The 24,446-nt window shown below is 37.8% G+C and overlaps 1 protein-coding gene across 1 annotated transcript in view; it reads right to left on the bottom strand.

Annotated features, from left to right (window-relative positions):
* Positions 1 to 1,956: 1,956 nt before the first annotated feature.
* CCDC141 (coiled-coil domain containing 141) overlaps positions 1,957 to 24,446 on the bottom strand; it is a 158,943-nt gene continuing 136,453 nt past the window's right edge. The window contains exons 18-24 of the mRNA XM_069470241.1: positions 20,884 to 21,024; positions 20,000 to 20,194; positions 18,387 to 18,570; positions 16,336 to 16,448; positions 12,254 to 12,370; positions 4,399 to 5,249; positions 1,957 to 2,224 (exon numbers count right to left, since the gene is read on the bottom strand). Coding sequence (XP_069326342.1) covers positions 1,957 to 2,224; positions 4,399 to 5,249; positions 12,254 to 12,370; positions 16,336 to 16,448; positions 18,387 to 18,570; positions 20,000 to 20,194; positions 20,884 to 21,024 — 1,869 coding nt within the window. The remainder of the gene's footprint in view (positions 2,225 to 4,398; positions 5,250 to 12,253; positions 12,371 to 16,335; positions 16,449 to 18,386; positions 18,571 to 19,999; positions 20,195 to 20,883; positions 21,025 to 24,446) is intronic.

The following is a 24,446-nucleotide window of genomic DNA, read 5'->3' as shown; positions in this document are numbered from 1 at the left end:
AACTGGCATGCATCAGGTAAAGCAAACCAGAAATTCCCATGCCCTAACAACCCCAAGGTACAAATTCAATCAAGTTGACAAAATGAGAAGGGAGATTCTGCCAAATTAATAAAAAAGAGAAAGAGAGAAGAGAGAGAATTTGTTACCTGGTCCTGCCTGCTTTCTTTGGACTTGAACAGGTTTTACTCTTGAGGTTTAACAAAGGCAATAGCAGTTAGGCAAGATATACAAAATATTTGAAATCAGACAAATAGGATAGGAAAGTTAAGAGACTATGAGTTCCCTAGGATGCTGTGTATGTAAGCTTTTAACAGGTGTCTGTCAAAATTTGGAAGAAAATTAAGAAATTTAATTTTTTAATTAAATTCAATATGCAGCACAAGAAAGAATATGCCAACTTTTTACTTGACTACACGCTTCACATCTTCAGATAACATTCTGTAACTTTTTAATATCAACTTGAATATATTACATTTAAATATTTTGATTATTTGTAGACAGTCTTTCAGCAACATAATTAATTCCTTCCCTTCATCAAAAATCTGTAATGAATTATTCTTTCAACTAAAGATTTTTCCCTAGCATGACAAGACTACATTTAAAATCTAAAAAACAAATACCTCTCTTATTCAGGTTTATTTTTAAAAGGAAGCAAAAAAATGCTCTTTTCTGAATAATGTATTTTAGAAAGGCATAAAACATTCTTTAATATTACAGTGATATTATAAAAAAATAGAATTCATCTTATACCATCTTATTACACACTTCCCTCACACCCAGAACATACTAAATGTATCCTCCTGAGTTGAACTTCAGGTCTTTAGAATGGATGTAATCTTAAGAAATTAGAAAGGAATTTAAGCTCCAATTCATAAAACATCATTTTCCCCCAAGAGAATAGTTGGAAATTACATATTAACAGCACTCCTTTAATTTAATATTCTAAAGTAACAGCATCTAAATAAAGAAATCGTGGGCAGGAGGCCAGTGTGATGACAAATTACATTAAACAATATAATTACCCTTATCCCTCACAGTGAGCTTTTCATTTTCCAGATCTTTACAAGACACAAAATGAAAACTCTCAATTGCTTAGGAGGTAGATGATGAACTCATTTTCCAGGTGGGAAACTGAGGTAATGAGATGCCTTGTTGCAGACTGAAACAATGGTCAGCGGCAGAATCAAGGTTAGAGGCAGAAGGAAGTGGTTGCAGTTGTATATGTGGCTGCCGGAAGCACATCAGCAGAATGGCAGGGATCATGTTGGTCCACCCCTGCAGCCTGCGTCACATCTTGCTGTACGATATGCAGAGCTGATGGAGGATGGAAACTCCATCTAATGTTGATAGCACGTCTGTTCTCCAGTGTCAAACTCGTCAGATCAACATGAGGAGTGATTATTTACAGTGACATCCTCAGACTCAGGAATGTAGTCTACGTTGAAATTACATAGAATGTATTTCAATGAATGAGATCAAAACATGAAAAAGAAAATTAAAGGACAGCGAAGGCAACAACACAACGTCAGTTCAATGTTTCTACTGTTACCCTCTACAAAGAGATGTCTATGAGTACAATTAATAAATGATCAAACAACTGGATTTGAAATTTACCTCACAACTCTTATGCCGATGCCAGCCTTCATCTGCATGTCTTTAAATTGAAAGGGAATAAACATGGTACATTTTTCTGCATGTTATATGGAACACATCTCTTTCTAGAGTACAAAAATATGCACCTTATCTACTGCAAACAATTTACCACGTTCCTCAGATACATTAAGCACTAGAGAAAATTTGATTATTTCACCTGGAGGTGGTATTAGCCAAACAAGCAAGATGGCCAGGCTGAAGATGCACATGGTGGGGGCTGCTTTGTGGGAGGGGCAGGAAAATAAACAGCTGCATTGTCCTTTAGTTGCGTGAAAATGACGTCCCTCGGTGCCAACGCCACAGTTACTGCGTGAGTAGCCAGTACATTAGGGACACACTAACATAGATGACACACAGCGTTATCCAGTTTATTCTTGTGATTGGCGGCCTGAGGTTACCTGTTACGTGGAGGACGACACTGGAAGAGAGAGTGCCACTAGAGTTTTGGGCCCGAGCCACATAGAGGCCTGCGTCTGCCTCGCATACCTTCGGAATGAACACCGAGTGCCTCGTCTCCTTGTGTAAAACCTGCAAGTGCCCGTCTGCAAACAGTTTCTGGCCCTTCTTGTACCTGAAGCAGAGAGTCAGTTTTTAAAGTCAGGATTGCTCTTTATTCACATCATTTCCAAGTTCTAGTAACTATTGCAAGCAGGCCCATTACCACGGCAATATTCTCTAGAATCAGCGGGGAGCTTTGTAGCTACAACAAATTCCAGTGGGGCTGTTTATCTTTCAAGTAGGGGTTGGCAACTGGGGGCCGGAGGATTGCTTTGACTGGCTCAGGCCACGTTTTTGAAAAATTGAATTTTTTGACAATTGGAATATTACATATGAAAATTCAGATATTGAGCTACTCTGTAAAAGCCAGACCATCTGGTCACACTGGGCCACCATTTGCTCATGGCAGCGATTACCTAGAGTGTGAAATGGCACCTTCCTATCTGGCCTGCTCTACTCTTTTAGTCACTATGGAACAGCAGCTGTGACTCCTTCTTGGAATTCGTATGGGAGTGAGACTCATCTGCCCATCTCACATTCATACCACGAGACCCACACGACAGATGTGCTGTTTTAAAGGACGGTACTTATGCATCATCTCCTGATGAAATGGGTTCATTTAGTTTTGTAACTTAATTTCATTAGAAGAAGAATGTGATTTCTATTATAAAAGGTGTGAATGCAGTGGGATTATGACAGTTGATGACATATTTCTAAAAGTTTCCCATGAGCATGAGCACTTAACTACATTTTTTATAGAGCAAATAGCTTATTTTGTATATACAAGATTCTTGTTTATTTATTTCTGCCCACATTCTTTCACACAAGGAGTGATGATGACAAACCTGAATCATTTTCTGTTCCCATTGCCTAAGTGACAATTTTGCATTTCTCTGGGTGTCCTCCTAAAAATATATGATTCCCAGATAGTTTGACAGTTGTTAATTGAGCAAAATTGCTGTAAATCTGATGGCAAAATATTTTTTCATGATATTGCAATAGTTCTTCAACAATATATTGCTGCAGTGGTTCTTCAACCACACATACTCACCAGGTTATTTATCATATGGACAAAAACAAGAGACAAGTCAGACAACATTTTTCTTTGGGGTGAACTGAGATTTAATAATGAATTCAATATCTTTTAAATTCATAAGCATGAAATTCCTGATTTGTAAGAAGCATGCAATTGTAAAAACAATAGACTAAAACAAAAAGCCTAAGTGGCTGCACTATAGCAGAAGTGCAATTTTTTTAAATAATTTTGGGAAACCAAAGTTTTCTCATAAGTTCTTAGATAACCAGTTCACACTTCAAGTACCATCAGGGGGCACACATAATAATTGACACTGTAAATTTAATGTCTACTGAAACATTATGATAAATAAATGTTATTTTACTTATCTTAGTTTATAAGCATAAACTCACTCTCAATGTATTTGTAACTTTGCCCTCAAATAACTCTACTTAAGGAAGAAAAATTTCTGCATGTTTAAGAGTATCCGCCATATTGAGAAAGTTATAACTGCTTCTGTTGTTAACAACAGTAAGTGATTCAAAACTGTCTTCTGCAGTTTCCTTTTACTAAACCAAATAGGCTAAAAAATAATGATGTCTCCGGAGTGAAATCATGTTGTTCACAGCTCAGTTATGACACTACCTTTCAAAAATGGGTTTACTGCCTGTCACCTGGAGCAACTGTGAAAGAAACATTGTTATTCCACCTCTCACATCGAAGAATGTATAAAAAGAAATCTTAGTAAAATAAACAAGTATTATGAAAGTGGCAAGTGTGACCATTTTGGAAAGATGGAGAAGATGAAATAGGTAAGTGAGAGAAAAGGGAGAACCCCAAATTCTTATGTTTTTTTAATTGCATAAGGGAAGTAACCTCAAGAAAATTTCATGCTTGTATAGAAATAGACAATAGGAAAGAATTGCAACCAACAATCTTCAGAAATGTGGAATGTTAAACTGAAAGAAAAACAAAAGCAAGCAAAACCAACTTCCAGTGCTTTTAGAGTTTGTTAAATTATTATTTTATATGGTTACTTTTTTCTTAATGGTATCAACCATGCTGGTACTAAAGTGAGGGTTGGGGGTTGACCGGCGATTGACTCATGCAGAGTTGCAGTGTGGTAGAATATTAATCAGCAAGCCCTAAACTTTTAAGTTAGTGCCCACAGAATGATTTTCTCCATGACTCAATTTGTTTCTGTTTGTGGCTTGTCATTATAGGCTACCCACCATGTCAGTGTAGGCTCTGGAAATCCTGTTACTTCAACTTCCAAAGTCACTGGAGAACCTTCCATAACAGTTACGTTAGACAGGAGCCTGGAGAAACGAGGTGCCTGGTCAGCTATGCTGACCACGCTGTTCTTTGCTGATGTGCTTTTAATCTCTTCTTGGGGAACCATTTGACTCTGCTGGCCCCGGCTGGTGCCTGATTGAAACCTGAGGCCCGAGAACGCATAGGGGGAAGCATGCAGCCTGGCCCGGGTTTTAGTGGAGTTATCAGCATGCATTTCCTCCCGCGTCTCTAGCAAACGGCCCTGAGCCTGAGGGTGCTGCGGTAAAGCTCTCTCATGCGCTTCACTCGGCATGCTCTCTGGATGTCTCGCACTGATTTTGTGCAAGGCAGTACTCTTTTCCAGAAATCCTCCGGAGGCTAATAGGGGCTCAGCTTTGAATTGGGGGAAAGGCCTTTCAAAATGACTTGAAAATGTTTCTCTTTTGTCATTGCATGCATCAGCAAAAGCAACAGGTGGTGGAAGAACAGATTCCTGGGCCTCCTCTGGACTGCTGGCAGCCGCCTGCACACCGTGGCTGCTTTTGAGAAGGCCGAGGGAGGAGCTGGGAGGCTCCTCCACCTCCATGTCAGACGGCGCGAGGAGGCTTCCCGGGGACTCAGGGCTTCCCGGGAGTGGCGGCAAGGAGATGTCATCAGGTGAGACACACTCATATTCCGACAGCATGTCTTCAGGCGGGAGTAGGCCCTGGACAACGCCCTCTTTGGCAGTGGACAGCTGCTGCTGATCCCCTGGAAGCCCATCTTCCCCTGTTCCATTGATGGGCACATTTGCCACCTGCACCTGCCCCTACAAAAGAGAAAAGCCAAAGCTTCCTTAGTTCACTTTTCTTTTACTCGATTCAATTAAAGTGAAACTCAACTTCAGAGAGACAACTTGAGAAAATCTACAGTGAGTCCAAGCCAAGGCCCGGAGCGAGGATTACGGACGTGGAAGCATTTGTCTGACCTGGGCACAGTCCCACCCCACGACCAAGGAATAGTTAAATTGACCTCAAGCCTCTGAGTCAAATGGTCTAGACATTGTGAAATGGAAGAGAGAAAGCCCTGTTTTTTGTTTCTAATGAAGGGGTTGGACTGCATCAACATCTTTCAAACCATGATCTGAGGAATCTCGTCAACCAGTAAATTCTGCTTTTTTCTGGTTTGCTTACACTCCGTGTGAACACAGAGACTTCCTTGTTAGGCGATCCCTCGGACCTTCCCAGAATAACCTTTCTTCTCTCTCAAGAAAGCCTATTTTTTTTAGTTGTAGTAAAATATACATAACATAAAATGTACCATTTTTTGAAAGTCATATACTGTACTTGGAAAAATAAATGTGCCCTTTTAACCATTTCTAAGTGTACAGTTCAGTGGCATTAGGTGCATTCATGCTGTTGTGCAGCTGTCACCACCATCCATCTCCAGAACTTTGTCCTCTTTCCAAATGAAACTCTGTACCCATTAAGCACTGAGTCCCCACCGCTCCTCTTCCCCCTGACTCAGCTCCTGGCTGCCACCATCCCACTTCTGTCTCTGTGAATTGGACTCTATGTACCTCATCTAGAGAAAGCCATTCCTAATGACTGGTTTTATTTTCTTAAAGCCCCTCAGTTTTCTTCTCGTATTGCAAAGGTATTTATCGTGCACCATGATAACTGTATACCAGGTACCACGCTGGGCATTAGAGGAATAATGCAGTGAGTAAAAGGAGACAGTCTCTGCACCGTGGAGACAACAGCCTAGTGAGGGAGGTAGATGTTAGTGGAATTATCACATGTGATGGCCCTTCGCAAGGCAGCACCCCAAGATACAATGGGGGGCACCTGTCACCTGTCTCTCTGCCCTCAGTGGAGAGTAGGTCCTGCTAGGAGCCGTGAATGCAGTACTTCTCCCCCTGCTGACACTTCACACCCATTCTCCCCACTGATCCATGTCCATCTCTGGTTTAAGAAGAGGCTCCACTGTCCCCTGTGGCAGAGACTCAAAAGAACATTGAAGCTGAAAAGCGATCTCATCTATCCCAACCTGCTTGTTTTATATCTACTTTCTGTGCCTTTCCTCAGCATTTTGGGTGCACTTTTACTCAGTTACCATGTACAGGTTTTTGTCCCATGCATCTAATGCACATAGGAAAGTCATGTCTTGCCTTGACTTTGAGTTCTTCATTTTAGCCCATAATCCTGCTCTTGACATATACTTGATAAGTGATTTTTGAGAAAATAAATGCAATTTCAGGTTGAAAAGTAGAAGCAAAACAATGGGTCTTTCTACTGTCCCACAGAGAATATCTCCCCTGGGAGAAAGCATAAACCCAGCTTAGAGAAGGTGATTTCCTTCAGCCATTTAGAAGTTTAAATTCTGGCTTTAAAACCCAGAAGTTCTTGGAAATTCCTCCCATTAAGAAAATTACTAAATAAACTCATGTGCGGCAGGGAACGCCCCTCCCTCTTTTGGCTGCTCCGCCACAGCTGGGCTCAGCCCCTCCCTCCGCCCCTTCCCGAAAGCAGAGTGCTTATTTTCCTTCTTGTAGGAACTTTCATCCAATCTCCTATTCAGTCTAAGAATCTCCTCTGCGACACTCTGGCAGCCTCTATTTGAACACTTTTTTGAAAGGGTACTTTCTTTGAGAAACTTATGCCTTACTTGTGTTAAGCATGTATTCCTATATTTAGCAAAGATCAGCCTTCCTGCATTTTCCACCAATGGGTCTAAATTGGCCTCTTACAGCTACAAAGAAGTCCAACTGCTCTCCAATTATAACAGCTCTTTGACTATTTGGAGCATTAATCCTACAGCTTTTAAGTCTCTTTCCTTGTACCAAACACCCTCTTCCTCTGCCTCAACTGTCTCTTGTTATTGTGGTCACCTTCTGGGAGGCCCGACTCCTGCCCAGCTACAAGCTTCTTCTTAGGAGGCCCTCTCTTTTGGATTTGCTGTCCATCAAATGGTGTGTTTAGATTGGCTCTAAGACGTGAAAATCCCCTGTAGGAAGCCGGTGGTGTCTAGATGTGCACCAAGTGGATGGATAGGTAAGCCTATTGAAATCAGGTATGAAGTTTTGGGAAACCCACTAGAAAAGTCCAAGCCATGTCTTCCAATCCAGCTTTTATTGGTTACTGATTCCTGACTCCTATGTTTTAGTTGGTGCCAAACACACAAAGGAAATCCAAGAATATTATTTTTTCACTTCTTACAATTCTTAAAATAGAAAAGTACTTTCCATAGAAAATAATACTACCAGATAATTTCTACTAACAATAAGAGGGAGAAAAATTTCTCGAGTTTTTTTTCTGGAAACATTTCAACTTATTAATTAATGCTCCCCATTAAATATGTTTGTTTCTAGAATCTACTTACTTTCCAGATGGTAAGTAATCAGTGGAATCATCATCTCCTTGATCTATATGATATGTTTTTATTAAAGTAATTATAGTAGTTCATTTTTTGTTTTCATAAGAACCACATGGGACCATTGATTCATACTGAGTTTTTAGTCAACTAAAATTTCCTACCTCTTCTGTCCATTAACACCATTGATAAAAATGTTGGACCCTGCAGAGTTTAGAACAAAGCCAAAGCACACTGCCTTCCAGGTTGACACTGATGAACTTAATATTAATAGTTGGGTATAATTATAACCCGACTCTCACTCAGTTCACATTTCTCCATTTATCTTAAGACAGCATCATCAATGTGTTTTTTCAAATGACTTCTTAAAATAACAAGAAATTAGTGCTATAGCACTAACCTAGAATTACCCATTAAATAATCATCTCGGCAAGCAAAATAAGGTGAATTTAATGTAGATGTTTTTCTGAGTAAATCCATTTGATGCTTGGCACTTCTGTCTTTATTCTCAAATGCAAATAAGCCTTCAGTTTTTAAGTCATCATGGAATTTTACAGAAATTTCTTTTAAAACTCACTAAGCTATAGTTTCCTACATCTATCTAGTTTTCATTTACAAAAAATGGTACCCAAACATTTACACATACCATTTTTTTAAATTTCCCCCCCATAAAACCATCTTTGCTATTAGAAAAAAGAAATGTGTGTGTGTATGTGTGTTTACAGAAAGGGGTAAATATTAATAAATCTGTGTATCTTAGTACAGACAGGGCATATTTGCATCAGTCTGTGAGTTCTGGTAAAATAGCTGGAAACTCTGATTTAATTCACCAAAACAAAGCTCAGCTCTCAATTTGTTTCCTTAATATCAAATTGGGAGGATGCTCTTGTCATTTTGTTGATTCCTTTTTCTTTTCCTGCCTTCTAAATACATGAATAACCTGTGGTTTTTTTCTTTAAGTTCTCTAATCTTCACTATATACTTTCCCCCTCAAAGATCTCACCCACTTTCATACCTAATGATCAATTAACTTTTAATTAACCCTAAATCTATAGCTTTGGGTCTTTGTTAGGATTTCTGAACTTTCATTTCCATTGATGTACACGATCACTTAAATTGACAATCCTTGCTATATAGGCAAAGTGTCAGGAAGGGACAACATAATGATATTATTCTCCATCTATCCAGTTAAATGCGCAGCTCCTATCCTCAAAGTACTTAGGGCAGGGAATCACCTATGGGGTAAATTTAAAGGAACACCACAGGACTTTACCTTCCAAAATATCTTCACAACAGATAATCTTACTTTAGGGTAAATAAGATTTAATGAAGCTAAGTGAGAGATAGACAAAGAAACATACCGAGCATAGGGCTTGTTCTATGAAAGACATTTCTGAAGAAGACTCTTTAGGCAGCCAAGGAGTGAACTTGGTACATTTGGGCACTTGGGTTGGGGGGAACGAGGTAAAAGAGAACAGAAAGGTGATGAAAAAGAATACTTTGTCCCTTCCTGATTTTTTCCAAAGCAAGTGTGTCTCAAGAACATCTTCCCCCACCTGCCAGGTGATCAGGATTAGCAAACTGACCTCACCCAGTCTGATAAGAGCACTCCACTGAATTATTTGGTATGAAAGCATTATATTTCCACGCTATTGCTTTATTAATTGTCATGTAAACAGATGGGGCAAGGTTTGGCATGAACATCTACAGTAGCACTACAAAACGCTTATTTATATGCAGCAGTTTCTGGGAGCTCCCCCTTGGTCTTATGGGAAAAGTTCATGGCTGAAATTCAGGAGAATTGGGCTGCCTGCCCAGTTCTGACACTGCTTTCTGTGATTTTTGGAGGGCAAGATATTTAATCTCTTTTGGCCTCAGTTTCCTCAACTGTAAAATGAGATTTGATCAGATGATTGTTAAACCCCTTTTAGCACTAAAATTCTATAACTCTAAATGCTGGCATCCAAACCCCTCATTTTCCATCGAATAGTTCCATGACTTTAGGCAGGCCTCTTAATACTGTGTGCCTCCGTTTAACCTTAGGAATTTTAGATATTACTGTGGATTTAGCTTTGGTGCTCACCTTGAGGATAAAACATTATCACAATCTGTTAACAGCACTACGTGCATTGCATTTACTGAATTGCCTGATTCTACTCACTGCATTTTGGGGTCAGAAAAAATGAGAAGCACTTTGCTATCTCCAGGAAAAAAATTCCTGTGATGAATATATTCTTGTAATAGTTTGGTAGAACTGTTCCTTCTGATTCAAATAATTTTCTGAGGAAGACTAACAACATTTAAAGGTATTGGAATTACTGCAATAATTCCCAGACAAGCTTTTGCTTGGTGCTTCTTATTATCTGCTCACATGATGTTTTGGGGAATCATTACATCTGATCGATACGTAAATAATAGAGACCATAAGAGGGTAAATGTGCTTGAGCTACTTAAAAGTGAAGATTACTGCCACCCTTTCATTTTGCTGTCTGCACCAATTGCACCAGAATGTGAAATGACGTCAACAAGAATTCTTGATGGCTGTAATTGTGGACCTTCGCTTACACCCTAAGTGACTGACGATCTATCCTGTCTTTTAGTTTGTATTAGAATAAAAGCGATTTTTCAACGAAAGTAAATCTTGCTTTTTTTATTTAAAGGAAGCTCTTTCTTATAAGAAAATAAAACATCAAAAACCATTTTTATTAAGTATAAATTATTATGTTTATTTTCACATTAACTTTGGTTTCTGAGTTCTCAGTAAATGTGCCTACCTCGCGATGTAGGAAATCATGCAGAATTAAATAAAATAAATAATGAGATGTTGAATTTGGTCACTCTTAGAAACTTATTTAAGAAAATGTGGTGCATTTAATGCTATTCTTTATTATAGCAACCAGTTGTTCTCAATTGGGATGATCTTAGCATAACAATAGATGCTATTGGCATTCAGTGGGTAAGGCCAGGGATGCTTATAAACACCCTACAGTGCACAGGACAGCCCCCTACAAAAGAGAATTCTCTGACAAAAATGCCAGTAGTGCTGGAGTTGAGAAACCCTGATTTAGATCAATCAGAGTAACCAAAACCATTTGATGTGATACTAAGACCCATCAAGATGACCAAAATTTAGCAGCTTTCCTTTGCCTCAGAGAGGAATCAGGGTTTAAGTGGCTCAAGGTTACACCATGCAAAATACAAACAAACAAACAAAAAAAAAAAAACCCCAAACCAAAAAAAACGCCAGCTTGCTTAATGGTACTTGCTGCCTGGTGGTTGTACAATTGCACTGGACCCTGGCATAGATTTAACCTGTGGAAAAGGACCTACAAAGAAGCTGTATTGACTTCAAGGAAAGAGAAATCTTTCTTCATGAAACAACTGCAACAAATAGGAAGGGTTTTGTTTGTTTGTTTTTGACTCTCATACCACAAGAAGTGAATTTTATTAATTTGAGGGCAACTGAGAATAATGGTGACTCTGCTTGTTTCTCGGGTCCTTGGGAGAGAAACATTGGGAGCAGCCAACTTGGCAAAGCAAAGAGTCAAGAGCTGTTTATAATCCAGCAGCTATGAATAGAGAGGACCAACTTATGCTAAAAAACCATAGTGATGTTGTGATTTAAATAATACTTTCGAAATATACATTTGCATTTTGTGAATATTTGTAGTCTTTGCTACATGCTTTGCTTTATCAGTAAAGGCATAGGTTTTAAGGAAATTCAAACATTCCTCTAAATATTTTAGGATTTATATTTCAGCTGGATTCTATGTTTTAGTACATGTGCCTGGATATATCATCTTAGAAGTAGTGTCTATGAGAACAAGATACAATCTAATTTCATGTGCAGAGTTTTCTAATGGGTAGTATAAAACAATAAAAATCATGGCTTGGTGGTATGATAAAGAGAAAGAAGTAAAATTTGAAGTTGGATTAAATATAAAAAGACAATGGAGGCCAGGCGTGGTGGCTCACACCTATAATCCTACCACTTTGGGAAGCTGAGGAGGGAGGATTGATTGAGGCCAGGAGTTCAAGGCTACAGTGAGCTATGAGCTATGATCAAGCCGCTCCAATCTAGCCTGGGCAAGAGAGTGAGACCTTGTTTTTATTTAAAAAAAAAAAAAAAAAGACAATGGAAAAGTCAGCTAGAAATGAGAAAATAGAAGTGGTTTGGGGTACATTACGGCATTTATGTGGCTGTTCCAATGTCATTGTGAAATGCCATGGTTTTAGTACTCAGTAGGAGAGGCTCAGAGAAAATACCATAGGAAAGAGAAGGACTCAGTATGGAGTAGACAGGAAGTAAGGGACGAGGAAACTCACATTGCATTTACACCGGGAGAGTCTATTTGGAAAGATAAGAAGGCTTCAATTCTCTTTTATTTTGCAATGCCCAATGACTCTAGCTAACCTCAAAACAAAAGTCATGAGTAGCCGAGGTTAAGTAGTTTTCTTTACCTTATTCCTTTCTTCACTGAATATTGTCTGCTTATTTCTCGTTTGTTCCTTTAGTAGGTCAATGCAATTGTCACGGAAGTCTTCCAAGTGAGGACTCATCTTTAAAACGTCTCCCTGCTGTACAAAGCAATGGTTAGTGAGAGCCCAGGCCAGGAACATTGGAGGAACAGTGCCATAGTCTAACTACTTGGAAGAAAACACAGACCACTTGCAACCTTTCAGCAAATGTATTCCGTAAGAGACTGATGTACTCCCATGATGTGATTTATAAAACGATCCTTCCAAGCTCACAGTTTCCCTCCTGCCTCACTCCTTTGATAAAGTTCCTTGCCAGTAAAAATTGGTTGTTCAAAGGCCCAGCAGGAAGAAAAGTAATTGTTATAATAGGATGCTCCTGCAGGAGCAGTCTCTGGAGAAACGAATCATTATGCATGGCAGTTTAAACCATTAGGAGAGTCCAGGGAGCAGCAATGAGGTAGAAATGATTAAAGGCCTCTGGTGAAGAGAGTGGGCGTTCCAGAGAATCTACACAAGGGAAATGTTTGGGAGACTGTTGGAAAGAGGAAGGAAATATCCCTGAGCATGAAAAACAGCAATTGAGAACACAGGATGCTTCACCTTGGTGATGATACTTTGTTTCTGCATTTCATGGGGCTCAGTTTTAGTCGTGGAGGTAATGGGGGTTTGCAAACTGCTGTGGAGCCCATGTGACAGTTGAGAAGACTTTGAGCTAGTGAAAGGAGCCACTGGTACCTCAAGTGATAGAATACACCAGTTTACGATAATTATACCACAACAAAGACCATTCCACCTGGAACACTGTCATTAGATGGGCCTTAATAACACAGCCGTGCTCATTAAGATGCATGTGAGATGCTGGCGTGAGGATTCAGGGAGAGTCAGCTTTTAGTCTGAACTCTAAAACCAAACATGTTTGTGCTACTGGATGAGTCACTCTGCTTTGGTCGGCACTTGCTATCTAATTCCAATACGTCAGCTGTTGTGGAAAGAACACTAGATTCTGATTTAGATCTAAGTTCAAAGTCCAGATCCGCCACTACTGGCAGTTGGGCCCCACATAAAGCACTTTTACCCTCTCTGGACTTGTCCTTTCACTTCTATGACAAAGAAAACATTTGCCTTATTTCCATCTCAAGGTTATTCAGAAATCACTGGAGATAATATATATGAAAGTCCTTTGTAAATCTCAAATTGCTATCCATTAGAAAGGTTTTTCCTCACTATTTCAGTCTTGGCAGGGATTACTGGGCACACTTTTTAATAACCCCTGAAAAGAGAGCCATGGCATCAACCTTAAAAACATAAAAACTAGACATTTATGCTTTTTATACAAATATCTGTAAATTGTTAAGCATTCTTTGGCAAGCTTTTGTTGCGGCTGTAACCCATAAGGGTAATGTTGTTGCCTATTTCTCTTGCCAGAGAAGCCCTTCCTCATTTCTCTATCCACCCAAATAGAACATTTTCAAGCTACTGAATGATTCTTCTTCTCTGTACCAAAATCGTTTCAGTATTTACTATAAATGCCAATACCTTTTCTGGAGATCCTGCTTTAAAAGGCAACACATAGTGTTAAATGTTGTATGAAACATTAAACTGAGCAGAGCCAGGGGGTTTCCTTCCACATAATCAAGTAGGGTGGTTGGGATGGCAATACTAGTTATATGAGATGATTATGGTAATGCTATGGTCTGAATGTTTATGTTCCCCCCCCCCCCAATTTATACGTTAAAATACACACCCCCAAGGTGATGGTATTAGGAGGTGGGAGCCTTTGAGAAGTGATTACATCCTGGGGCTCATGAACAGGATTAGTGTCCTCACCAAAAAGGGCTGAGAGAGACCCTGTGTCCTTCCACCATGCAAGGTTAGCTGTCTATAAGGAAGTGGGACCTCACTGGACACCAAGTCTGCTGGCACCTTGATCTTGGAGTCCCCAGCCTCCAGGACTGTGAAAAATGAATTTCTGTTGTTTATGAGCCAGCCAGTCTATCACATTTGGTGTAGCAGGCTGAATGGATGCGGACAGGTAGGAAAAAACACAGGTGCTATGGGAGATCAGAGAGCGATACAGCTAAGGAAGGGTCTATGGAGGAGGCAGTATTTGGGTTTGGCTTTGAGAGATGCTAAGATTTCAATAGAGACAGAAGGTCATGTACTTGAAGTAAAGGTTTTGAAGTAAGAAACCCCAGGGAACGTCGTAGACCAGTGGGATGGGAACAATGAATGTAGAAGTGGTTTGGAAAGGTGACCAGATTCAGAACACTGGAAGGCCTTGAGTCTGAACTGAACTTGGTAAGCGGTGAAGAATTTGTAGTGAAGTGTTTAAAATAAGAAAATAACACTAGTCCAACTGTATTTAGGAAGGGCAATCTAGCTGGGTGTATAATTAGGGGACTCCTGACTAGTGCAAAAAAGAATCCAAGTGACAGGTTGAGCATGGGAAAGAGAGGTACAGTCCCGACTGCAGGGTGTGTGGAAGGCATGGGGAATGCGGAAGGGGAGAGGCTGTGGAAACAGCTCTTTCAGGAAGAATAGCCACAAAGGCGAAAAGCTGGAGAGGGATATAACTTGGAGAGAGTAAACTTTGCTGAATTGAATCTTGCTTGAAGATGTGCAACAGAAATGGGAGGGGTGCTGTAGACAGTGCAGAGCAAAGAGTCAGAGAAAGCACCGATTTTCAGCCTGTGTGTAGGAAGTCAGGGGAAGCAGCAGATCTCAGAGGTGGGGTGGAGGCAGGGAGGAAATTATAATGTTGAAAGAGGTAACATAAGATGTATGGTTCATTCATCCATTACTGGTGGCATTATGATTGTAAAACATTTATGGAAAGCAATTTAACACATATGTTAGAAACATTAACAATTTCATACATTAAAAATTTCATTTTTTTCAAATCTGCTTTGGAGAATTTATGGGTAGGTAATAATAGAAAAGAAAGAAAAGGCTATACATGAAGATGTTCATGGTAGTGTTATTTAAAATGGTAAAAACATTGAAAAATCTAGACTCTTAACCAAAGGAAAAATATAATTTGGTTGGACTCCCGCTGAATTAAAAGCCTCCCAAAGGATTTGACTGGAGTAGGCACACAAATTTATGACATCGAAATTCAAACAGAAAAAAATAGTTCCTAGAAACAAATATAATTCTGCTCTGAACTGCAAGACCACCACTGGGCTGCAATGACAACAATAATCACAAGGATGGTCTTGGGCATCTTCACATTCAATCCTCAGTGCTACTCCATGGTCCATTCTGTAGATCAGGAAACTGAGACTCAGGGAGATTACATAATTTACTCAAGGTCACAAATCTAATAATTTGGGGAGTTGATATTCCAAGACAGCTCTGTTTTGCTGTAGAGCCTGTATTCATAATGACCTTGCTCTTCTACCCATCCTCAATACCAGTTCTTTCAGCTAGTTGTAGAAACAGCATTAACCAAATTAGTTTTGACATGACGTAGAGAAAACAACATATGTATTTCTCTTTCAACTGGTTTTTGCTTAGACATAAGACATAAGCATTTTCTCTATATTTTTACCATAAATTTTTATTCTGTGAAAAATGATCATGATTTGTTTACTATTTCCATGAAGCAAAATGTCCGATGAATATCTGAAAATTATTATTGTATTATTAATAAATATTATTATAAATATTATTATAGTTTTATTTTCTCTGGTGCCACATTTGGAGGGAAAGAAACCTGACATCTATTATTTATGAACAGAACTATAGGCTACTTAATACAGACTTTACTTTGGTTTTAATGGCACACATTTATTTTTTAGGCTATGATCCATGAAAATGTAAACGAGACACCTTAATTGTGTTTAGCTCTCATTCCCAGCAATATTTTTCTCTGCAGTGATGGGAAAGAAACAGAATTAATTATCAGAAACACCCAGATAATTATGTTAGAAAGCTGTGAAACAAATGTGCACATCATGTCCCTTGAGAATTTCTATTAGAACATCTTTGCACCAGAAGACATTTGATCAACACATTTTTATTTATATCACTTCAAAATACATGTTCTGGGAAGAAGAAATTACCTTCAGTTTTTCTTCAAGCTCTGTGAGAGACGCACATAATTCAGTAATGGATTCAAGAACCTCTTTGTGTTTTGCCACTATTTTCTCAATATATTTCTGCCCTTCTTCCAAACCTGGGGAGGAGAAAGGATAAAATTATTTTTAAAGGTCAAATCCTTAGCAAGAAGGAAAAGTCCAAGAGTTAGTTTATCTCCCTGGTGGCTGGTATAAGGGCTGGTAGATAGTAAGTTCTTAACAAATATTTGCTGAATGGATAAATACTTGAATAAAGGTACTTTTTAGAAAATCCAAGTATCCAGAAAAATAATTACATTTGCTATACCATGTCACTTTTAGGTAACCTAAATAATGTTGCTATATCATATTCTTAAAGCTCAGTTCTAATCAGTTTCTCCTATTCAGGACATTCAGTAGTTCTTCGCTACTTAGAAAAATATAAATTTCTCAGGATGGCATTCAATGTCCTCCAAAATATGGTTTCAACCTGCCTCTCCCAAATGTTTATCACACTAATTCCCTCACATATTTAGTCTCTGGCCAAGCTGAACCAGCAACTGTTCCCTCAAAATCCTCACAGCCACTGAGTAATCATTCCTATCCCGGAATGCCTTCCCCCCACTCGCTATTTCTGTTGTTAAAATCTTACCTACTCTTCAAGGTCTACCTCAAATACCAACATTTGCTTTCAAGAGTTGATACAATCTTCCTAAAGTATCTTACTTGATGCAAATTTTAAAAAGGTATAGCTTCCACACTGAATAGATGCAGACTCATGTCATTCATTTATTCATTCATATTACTCACTCAATGATTCATCAAATATCTGTTAAGCAGTTAGCATGCTGATGCAACTGATACAGGCACAAAGACAGTGATAAAATATGCTCCCCTTGCCCTCAAGGAGCTTATGGTCAGTAGAGAGGATGGACAAATAAAACAGATGTTTATAGTACAGTGTGAAAAGCACAGTAATAGAGGAAACACATACAATGCTACCGGAGCAGAGTGCTTCCAAAATTTTTAGTGCATTTCTATAGTAACTGCAGCAAGAAAGAGACATCACATGAGTTTTCATTAATTTTTCCATCTATATTTTATTAGTTTTATGCTTCTGCCCTTTCTTTTGGAAAATCATGAATAATTCATTCTCAATAATTTAACATTAGCTAATGCAGTCTATATTCTACAAAATCTTATGGCTTTCCATGGATAGCGCTTCCTTTTATAAGAGAAAATATCTGGCAGCAGCCAAGGGCAGCCTTTCGTGCCACCTGTTGCTGTCTTCTTTCTGCGCTGCATTTGCTTGGTCACTGGGAATTACTCATGGCCTCATAGGAACAATATCAGGGAACTCATGGAACTTATTTCTCAGAGCCCTCAAGGACTATCACCACTCAGGGACTTCTTAAATGGGAGACGCTTTAAGGAAGAAGGACTTCTCAGCCTTACAATGCTATTACCTTTCCTAGTTATGGAGGAGAGGAAAGCAGAACTTATGAAAATGATTATTTCAGTTCTCTCATTTCTCCCACAAGTGAGAGAAAGGTGAAGGAGAATATCCAGTCTTTTCTCAAATCAGTGAACCAAAACCCTCCCAGGAATGAGGAGGCTACAGATGTCAGTCTTAGCTTTATGCCTACTTAAAGTATGTTGTGTATGTTGTGTATGTTGTGTGGAGTTGTGTATGTTTCCAAGAAATCATTCTAGTGGAAATTAGGTATTTTTTTCTTTTTGTCCATATAAGCTGAATATAGTTCTGGCTTTATTACTCCGGAGATAAACAAGGATGGAGGAGAAAGGAGAATAGAAAAGCAAGGCTTATACAAAGTTGTTAAAAATCATCAGGCTTCATCTCCTGCTGTCAGAAGTTCCTCCCACTATTCCCTACTGTTTCCTTTCACTGGATGTGGGCTCTTATCTTGAGCCTTTTCCCTGAATAGGCTGGTGTAGTGAGGACTCTGAGGGTTTGCCGCACTCTTGCTTTCTGCCGGATTAGGCTCAGTATAGATTTGTGCAATGGCAATCACTAGATATCTTAAAAGAGATCTCACCATATAAGCGCTGAGCAAGGTCAGTGGCCTCCTGAATCCTTTCTTCTTGCTGAGGCACTGCAGGCACGATAAACTTATTGAACTGCTGGTGGAGAATTTTCACAGCTTCCTTTGTCTTGCACTCCGTGGAATATTTTCCAACTCTTACAACTGTGGCACTTGCATCTTCATACCAAAAGTAACACTAAATTTAAATGGGATAAAGCACAGATTAAAGAGACACTATCCTTCTAAAGTTCTTCATTTTGACCAGTGAAGTATCAAATTTTAATTTCTTCAGACTTTACGTTCACATGGGTTTGAACTTTCTAAGTCACAATAAAGAATATATCAAAACATGATTATATACTTTTGCACTTGGATATTAGAGGCAGAAATAACAAAGTCTAAGTATGAGAATACATATAAATAACATTATAAGAAAGTAAAAGTATGGAAGTACAATTGATTCTCCTGCCTTCTTAGGTTTGTCTAAAATCGAATTCCTAAGAAGAATGTTACAGAATTACAAGAACAGGCAGCATAAAAAGCATTAGGCACTAAAAAGAATCCAAATATTAGCTAAATGGCAAGAAAAAAGCCGAAACACTCAAACCTAACATAATGAATTGATAGTAACAGTATATGAGTAAAAGTATCGTCTGGTTAACATCCTAATAAATACATTCTCTTTTAAGAATAAGATTTAGTTTATGAATGGAGGCACTATCATCCAAAAGATAGTATTTCACCTTTTTCAAGAAGATACTCAGTTATATTTTAACAACACAGTGGAGAATTGAAACAGTTTCTTAGTAAAAATAAATAACTGCTATGGAAGGAATGTCTGACCCAGGGCAGAAGCACTTATGCAGGGTGAGAAATAGAAACACATGACTCTATTTGGAGCAGGTTTTAAATAAATGCCATGAAGCTACAGCAAACCTATACATCAGACGTAGAAGAATGGTCACTTTGATCCACCTTATTCTAGCGTTAAATCTAAAAACTGAACTGTGTTGTGGTAAACAAAGATGCTTTGTATCTCAGAATAATGGGCGAGGAAGAACACTCAAGAACTTCAAGCATAGAGTTTCTTCAATATGAAGTGTGCAAATAACTTTAACTTGCCAAATTTCATGTATTTTATGTATACTGTACTATTTATCCTCTTGACAATGACAAAAATAATACCAATAACAGCTTTTTGTAGCTGAAAAATCTCAGTATCATTTTTTAAATAAATATTTTCAAATTATGTGAAATAAATAAGCCATCCTGAGTACTTTAAGCATTGATATGTTGCAATGAACATAATTTCATCATGATTAGACATCTTGAGTTGATGAGGTTATAGAGAAATAGGAACACTCATACATTGCCTATAAGAGCAAATTAGCAAAACCTTTCTGAAGAGCAATTTGACAATACAATCAAAAACCTTATAACATTCATACCCTTTGGTCTAGCAATTCTATTTTAAAAAATTATCCTGAGTAAGAAAAGTCATGGAAAGGAGCATGATACATGAATTCAATGACAATAATTGCTAATACAGCATTGCCTTAAAGTAGCAAAGCATTTTTTTTTTAAAACATTGCAACATAGATACCATTACAAGAAGAAGAAGATACCTCTTCTACCACCTCCTGGAGTTGCTCAGTCAAGTCCAGAGTTTTCTTGTAATCTGTCACAACTTTGTCAAAGTCATCCACGTGTTTTTGCAAATCCTTTATGGCTTCCAAAAGGACATTTACTTTATTAGTTGGGTAATTTAGGGAAGAATCAGAAGTTTTATTATCAACTTTTTCCATTTTCCTTTTCAAAGCCTGTGCAAAAAAAGTTATAAAAATGACATCCCATTTTTATTTTTGATGCTAATGATTAAATAGTAAGAGAAAAACTTGAGAAAACTTTTGTGGCTTCTTCCATTCTGATATGTCAGAATCATAATTACTACAAACGTATTTTGTAAAGAATGTTTTTTTCAAATGTTTTATTAATTCGGCATTCAGCAAATATATAGAAAATTTACTATATACCAGGGTCTATTCCAGATTTTGAGAATAATATGATTTTTTTAAAAAAAAGCCAATGGTAATAAAAGCAAACATTTATCCTCAATAAGCTCACTGTGTCCTGGGGAAAGCATTCAAATAATCTCTCCAGTGCATGTGATAATTAAGTTAGGAATGAGAGGATATGGGAGCAGTGGAGGAAAATCCTGACATAGGCAGGTGCAAGGAAAGGAAGACAGGCATAGAGTGGTGTGTGCGCGTGTTGAGAAAGAATGGAAATAGACAGGCTGGGTAGGTTTGGTAGAAACCATTCTGGAGCTGCCTCAAGAGGTAAGAACCCAATTGTCATAAAAATGGAAAACCATTGTTTTAGTCCCCATGCTATCAAAAACCCAAATTAAGCATCTAGAATTCAAATGCAAAGTGATTTTGCAATAATTGTGGTAATACACATGTGTGCACACACATGCCCATATACACCCACCAAACTTTCTCATTACCTGCATTTTTTCAGCATACATATCAACTTGTTGAATTTGATATTTAAGAGCCTTCAGATTCCGTGCTTTTTCATTTTTCTTAGTGTAATTAAACTTCAAATTGTTGAATTTCTTTTTGATATCTTTGAATGACTCTTTGAGCTGCAGTTCAATAAAAAGAAACAGGTGGTTTCCTTAAAATAAGAAAACTAATATTCACTTGCAATAAATCAAAGCATATAAACACTTCACAATACTCATAATCTTCAAAATGTATTCAGAGTGATTTTCAATATAAAATGAATCCATTAAGTGGACACAGAATGTGAATTTGAATATATCCCCCCAATACAAGTAATTATAAATTTTTTAAAAATACTTTTTGACTTATAATTTTTAATTAGGATTATAGTTATAAAACATCCCTTTAGCCCCTAAGCAATAAAGTCACTCGCATGTCATACATAGACTTTCAACTACTGTAATTTGCTTATTTGTATTTATTTGGTATCATTTTCCCATTCATTCTGTTCTCTGTATGCTAATATTGCTTTCAGATCCTTCTGTCTTCTGATTCTCTCATAGACATCCGGTATAAATTTATTAAGGCTTCAAGGAGCTATTCATGTTGAAGAGGTCAAATAAGTGTTGACAGTGAGACCACCCAGGACATTGGTGGGGTGGAAGAGAAGATCCAATATGAGATTTACTAGGACAAGAACTTCTTTTGCCCAGCTAAAAATATTTTTTCATAAGCAGTTTCCAAAAGAGTTTTACTTCTTAGTTATAGGCCATTAACTTCAGAGATATTTTAAAAACAGAAAATGAGTTGTTGCTGCTGATGGCAATATTAACTTGTGTATAAACAAGAATATGGCTATACATTGAGAATAGGGTATACATTATGACAGTCTTAAGAATAGCTCAACTACACTAGTGCATGAAAATTCTAAACCACCCAGTTCCCAGTTCCATTAAATGCATCACCTTCTGCCCTTCTCTGTAATCAAGAAGGATAAGCATATTGACAGGCAACTGTCTCTTTGTAGTATGAACAAAAAGAAGTATAGAGAAAACATAAACCTCAGATAATATGGAAGCATTCAACAGCAATACTGAACGATGTCATGGTTGATAAATTTGAGCTATGACGAAAAAAGTTAGAAAAAATATTAGAATTCTTTTCAATGAGAGCAAACAAATTATTTGGGTGCGAATAAAGGCCATGAACATGCTAGAAACCATTTAGATTTGTAATGCAGAGAAAAATCCCTGTCCTAGAAAATGCATGCTTTCTCAAAATGCTTATTTCAAATTCTGCATATGGTGAAAATAAAACCTTGATCTTATCTTTAACACTTCTTGAAGACATCATCTTTGACGCCTTAGCAAACTTATACACATGGAAATTATTTTACTGAGGCAATTTTTGCATCTGATATACCTATAGTTAATAGTGTTGTTTATTTTATATGGTAAATGAAATTATTGAACATTACTTTTAAGTTATAAACTAAACCAGAGACCACATAAACCACTTTAATTGATAAACCAATTATGTTCAGAAAGAGTGAAAAGAGCTATAGCTTCAAAATTTGAAAATTAGTTCTCCATTAGAATTCAAGGAATTATTTAGAGGATCATATTCAGTTAGTATATTTATGAAATAACAAATAAAAATTTGCATTCTAATACATTCAGTGTTTTAATATCACATGTGTTTGATTTTAATAGGAAAGGATAAATAAGGTCAATTTATGAGATTGAGATATAAAGGGACTATATCCTTAGCTATTCACATAAAACTTTGGCAGAAGATTTTTTTCCCCCAAAGTCATAATTCACAACTATAAATATAATAAGTACCACATCTGAGGAAACCAGACATTCTTGTTTTATAAAAACATCTCTTAAATAGCAAGTTACTATTTAATGAGTACAGAGGTTTCTATTTGGGATGATGAAAAAGTTCTGCAGATGGATAACGGTGATGGTTACACAACAATGTGAAAGTACTTAATACCACTAACCTAGACACTTAAAATGGTTAAGCTGTTAAATTTTATGTTATGTGTATTTTACCACAATTAAAAATAAAGGGGAAAAACATGCACCATCACTAACATTTATCCAATGGAAAATTTTATATTCTTATTTTTCTCTACTGAAATACAACATATATCACAAAACCTTAGTCTAGAGGAAGGAAAAGGGGCTCTATCATCAACCTGATCTCCATTGGGTTACAGCTGCTTGTTGAAAAGAGACAGTTCAATATCTACTTGCAAACTATATGATGAATGGAGAAAAGCTGAGTCTTATCACTTTAATTCTAACCTATGAGATTTTAAGTCTACTTTGGATGAAGAAATTTAAGGCTGATAAACGATGAGGGCAATGCTATCTCTGACTGTTTCAGGTTGTGTGCACTTCCACTGACGATGATTTATAAGGCCAGAGAATGTTCACGACGCTGTGGGTGTGTGAAGCAGGATCAGCGTCTTTCTGACACATGAGCTCCCTTGACAAAGTTGCTGGCACTTTCTCTTTTGGTTTCACTGGAAATCCATTTTAAATCTAAACCCCGGTGCCTTTCCCAACTCAAATTCAGGATTACAACAGACAAAAGTGGAAGGTATAGTGTGCATGAACTACCTTCAGCAATTGAAAAATCTAGTCATACTTAATTTTCTTACCTGCAGTTTCCAATATGAAAACTTAACTTCCCATCTAATCCCCACATAACTTGTGATCATGTTTTGTAAAGAAACCGAGTGCCCTGGTTGCTGGGCTGCGGTGTCATTGTTCGTGCAGCTGTTTCTAACTTTAGTTAGCCTGTCAGCAATGGAGACCGGTGGAGATGGCTAAGCCAACTGCTCAACCTGAGCACACGAGCAGGAAAAAACACCTCCGCTTGGGATGAGAAAAATGATGCCCTATTAGAAATCCTTAAATGTTGTTATAATTTATATTACAGTTTCTGAAAGTCTTTAAAAATTAGATAAAAGATACTTTTTCTAATGAATCATTTGATTTCCCTGTCTTTCCACCTGCTCAGTTCCTCCATATTTACCATAGACTAGGCAGACTGAGTTACCATAGCTATAATTAGGAAAAAAAATTATTAAGATTTAAAAATTGTAGTTATTTTGAAATTAGCAGAATGAGCAATTTTACCAAATTTTCCAGCAAGCTGTAAACCCCATCCCCACTCCCATCCCCCTTAAGGGTTAGGAATGAACGAAGCTTCTTCGGGATAAAGCAGACGGGAAGAGGGTGATGACAAGTGAGCCTGGCTTGCTATTCTTAGTCTTGACTAAGCTGGTTGAGGCAGGTTTGGCACAAAAATGTGTTTATTTGTAAGTCTGTTGCTGGCAAGGCCAATTTGTGTGAGGTACGTGGGACACTTTAAAACAGAAGAAATGAATGTGAAAAGAAAGCCTTTCCTTGGAACTATGGCACATTCTTGGCCAGAAGCAAAAATATGAAATGAGTAGTTAATTTTCATTTTTTCTTAATGTCCACTTCAGGAATGTGATTTCTTGCCCGCCATTTTGTCCCCTCCAGAGTAAAGCTTTCTGCTG

The sequence above is a fragment of the Eulemur rufifrons genome, chromosome 1 (genome assembly GCF_041146395.1).
Source record: "Eulemur rufifrons isolate Redbay chromosome 1, OSU_ERuf_1, whole genome shotgun sequence".
In the NCBI taxonomy this organism is placed as follows: domain Eukaryota; kingdom Metazoa; phylum Chordata; class Mammalia; order Primates; family Lemuridae; genus Eulemur; species Eulemur rufifrons.
This window is presented reverse-complemented; position numbering and strand designations above follow the sequence as displayed.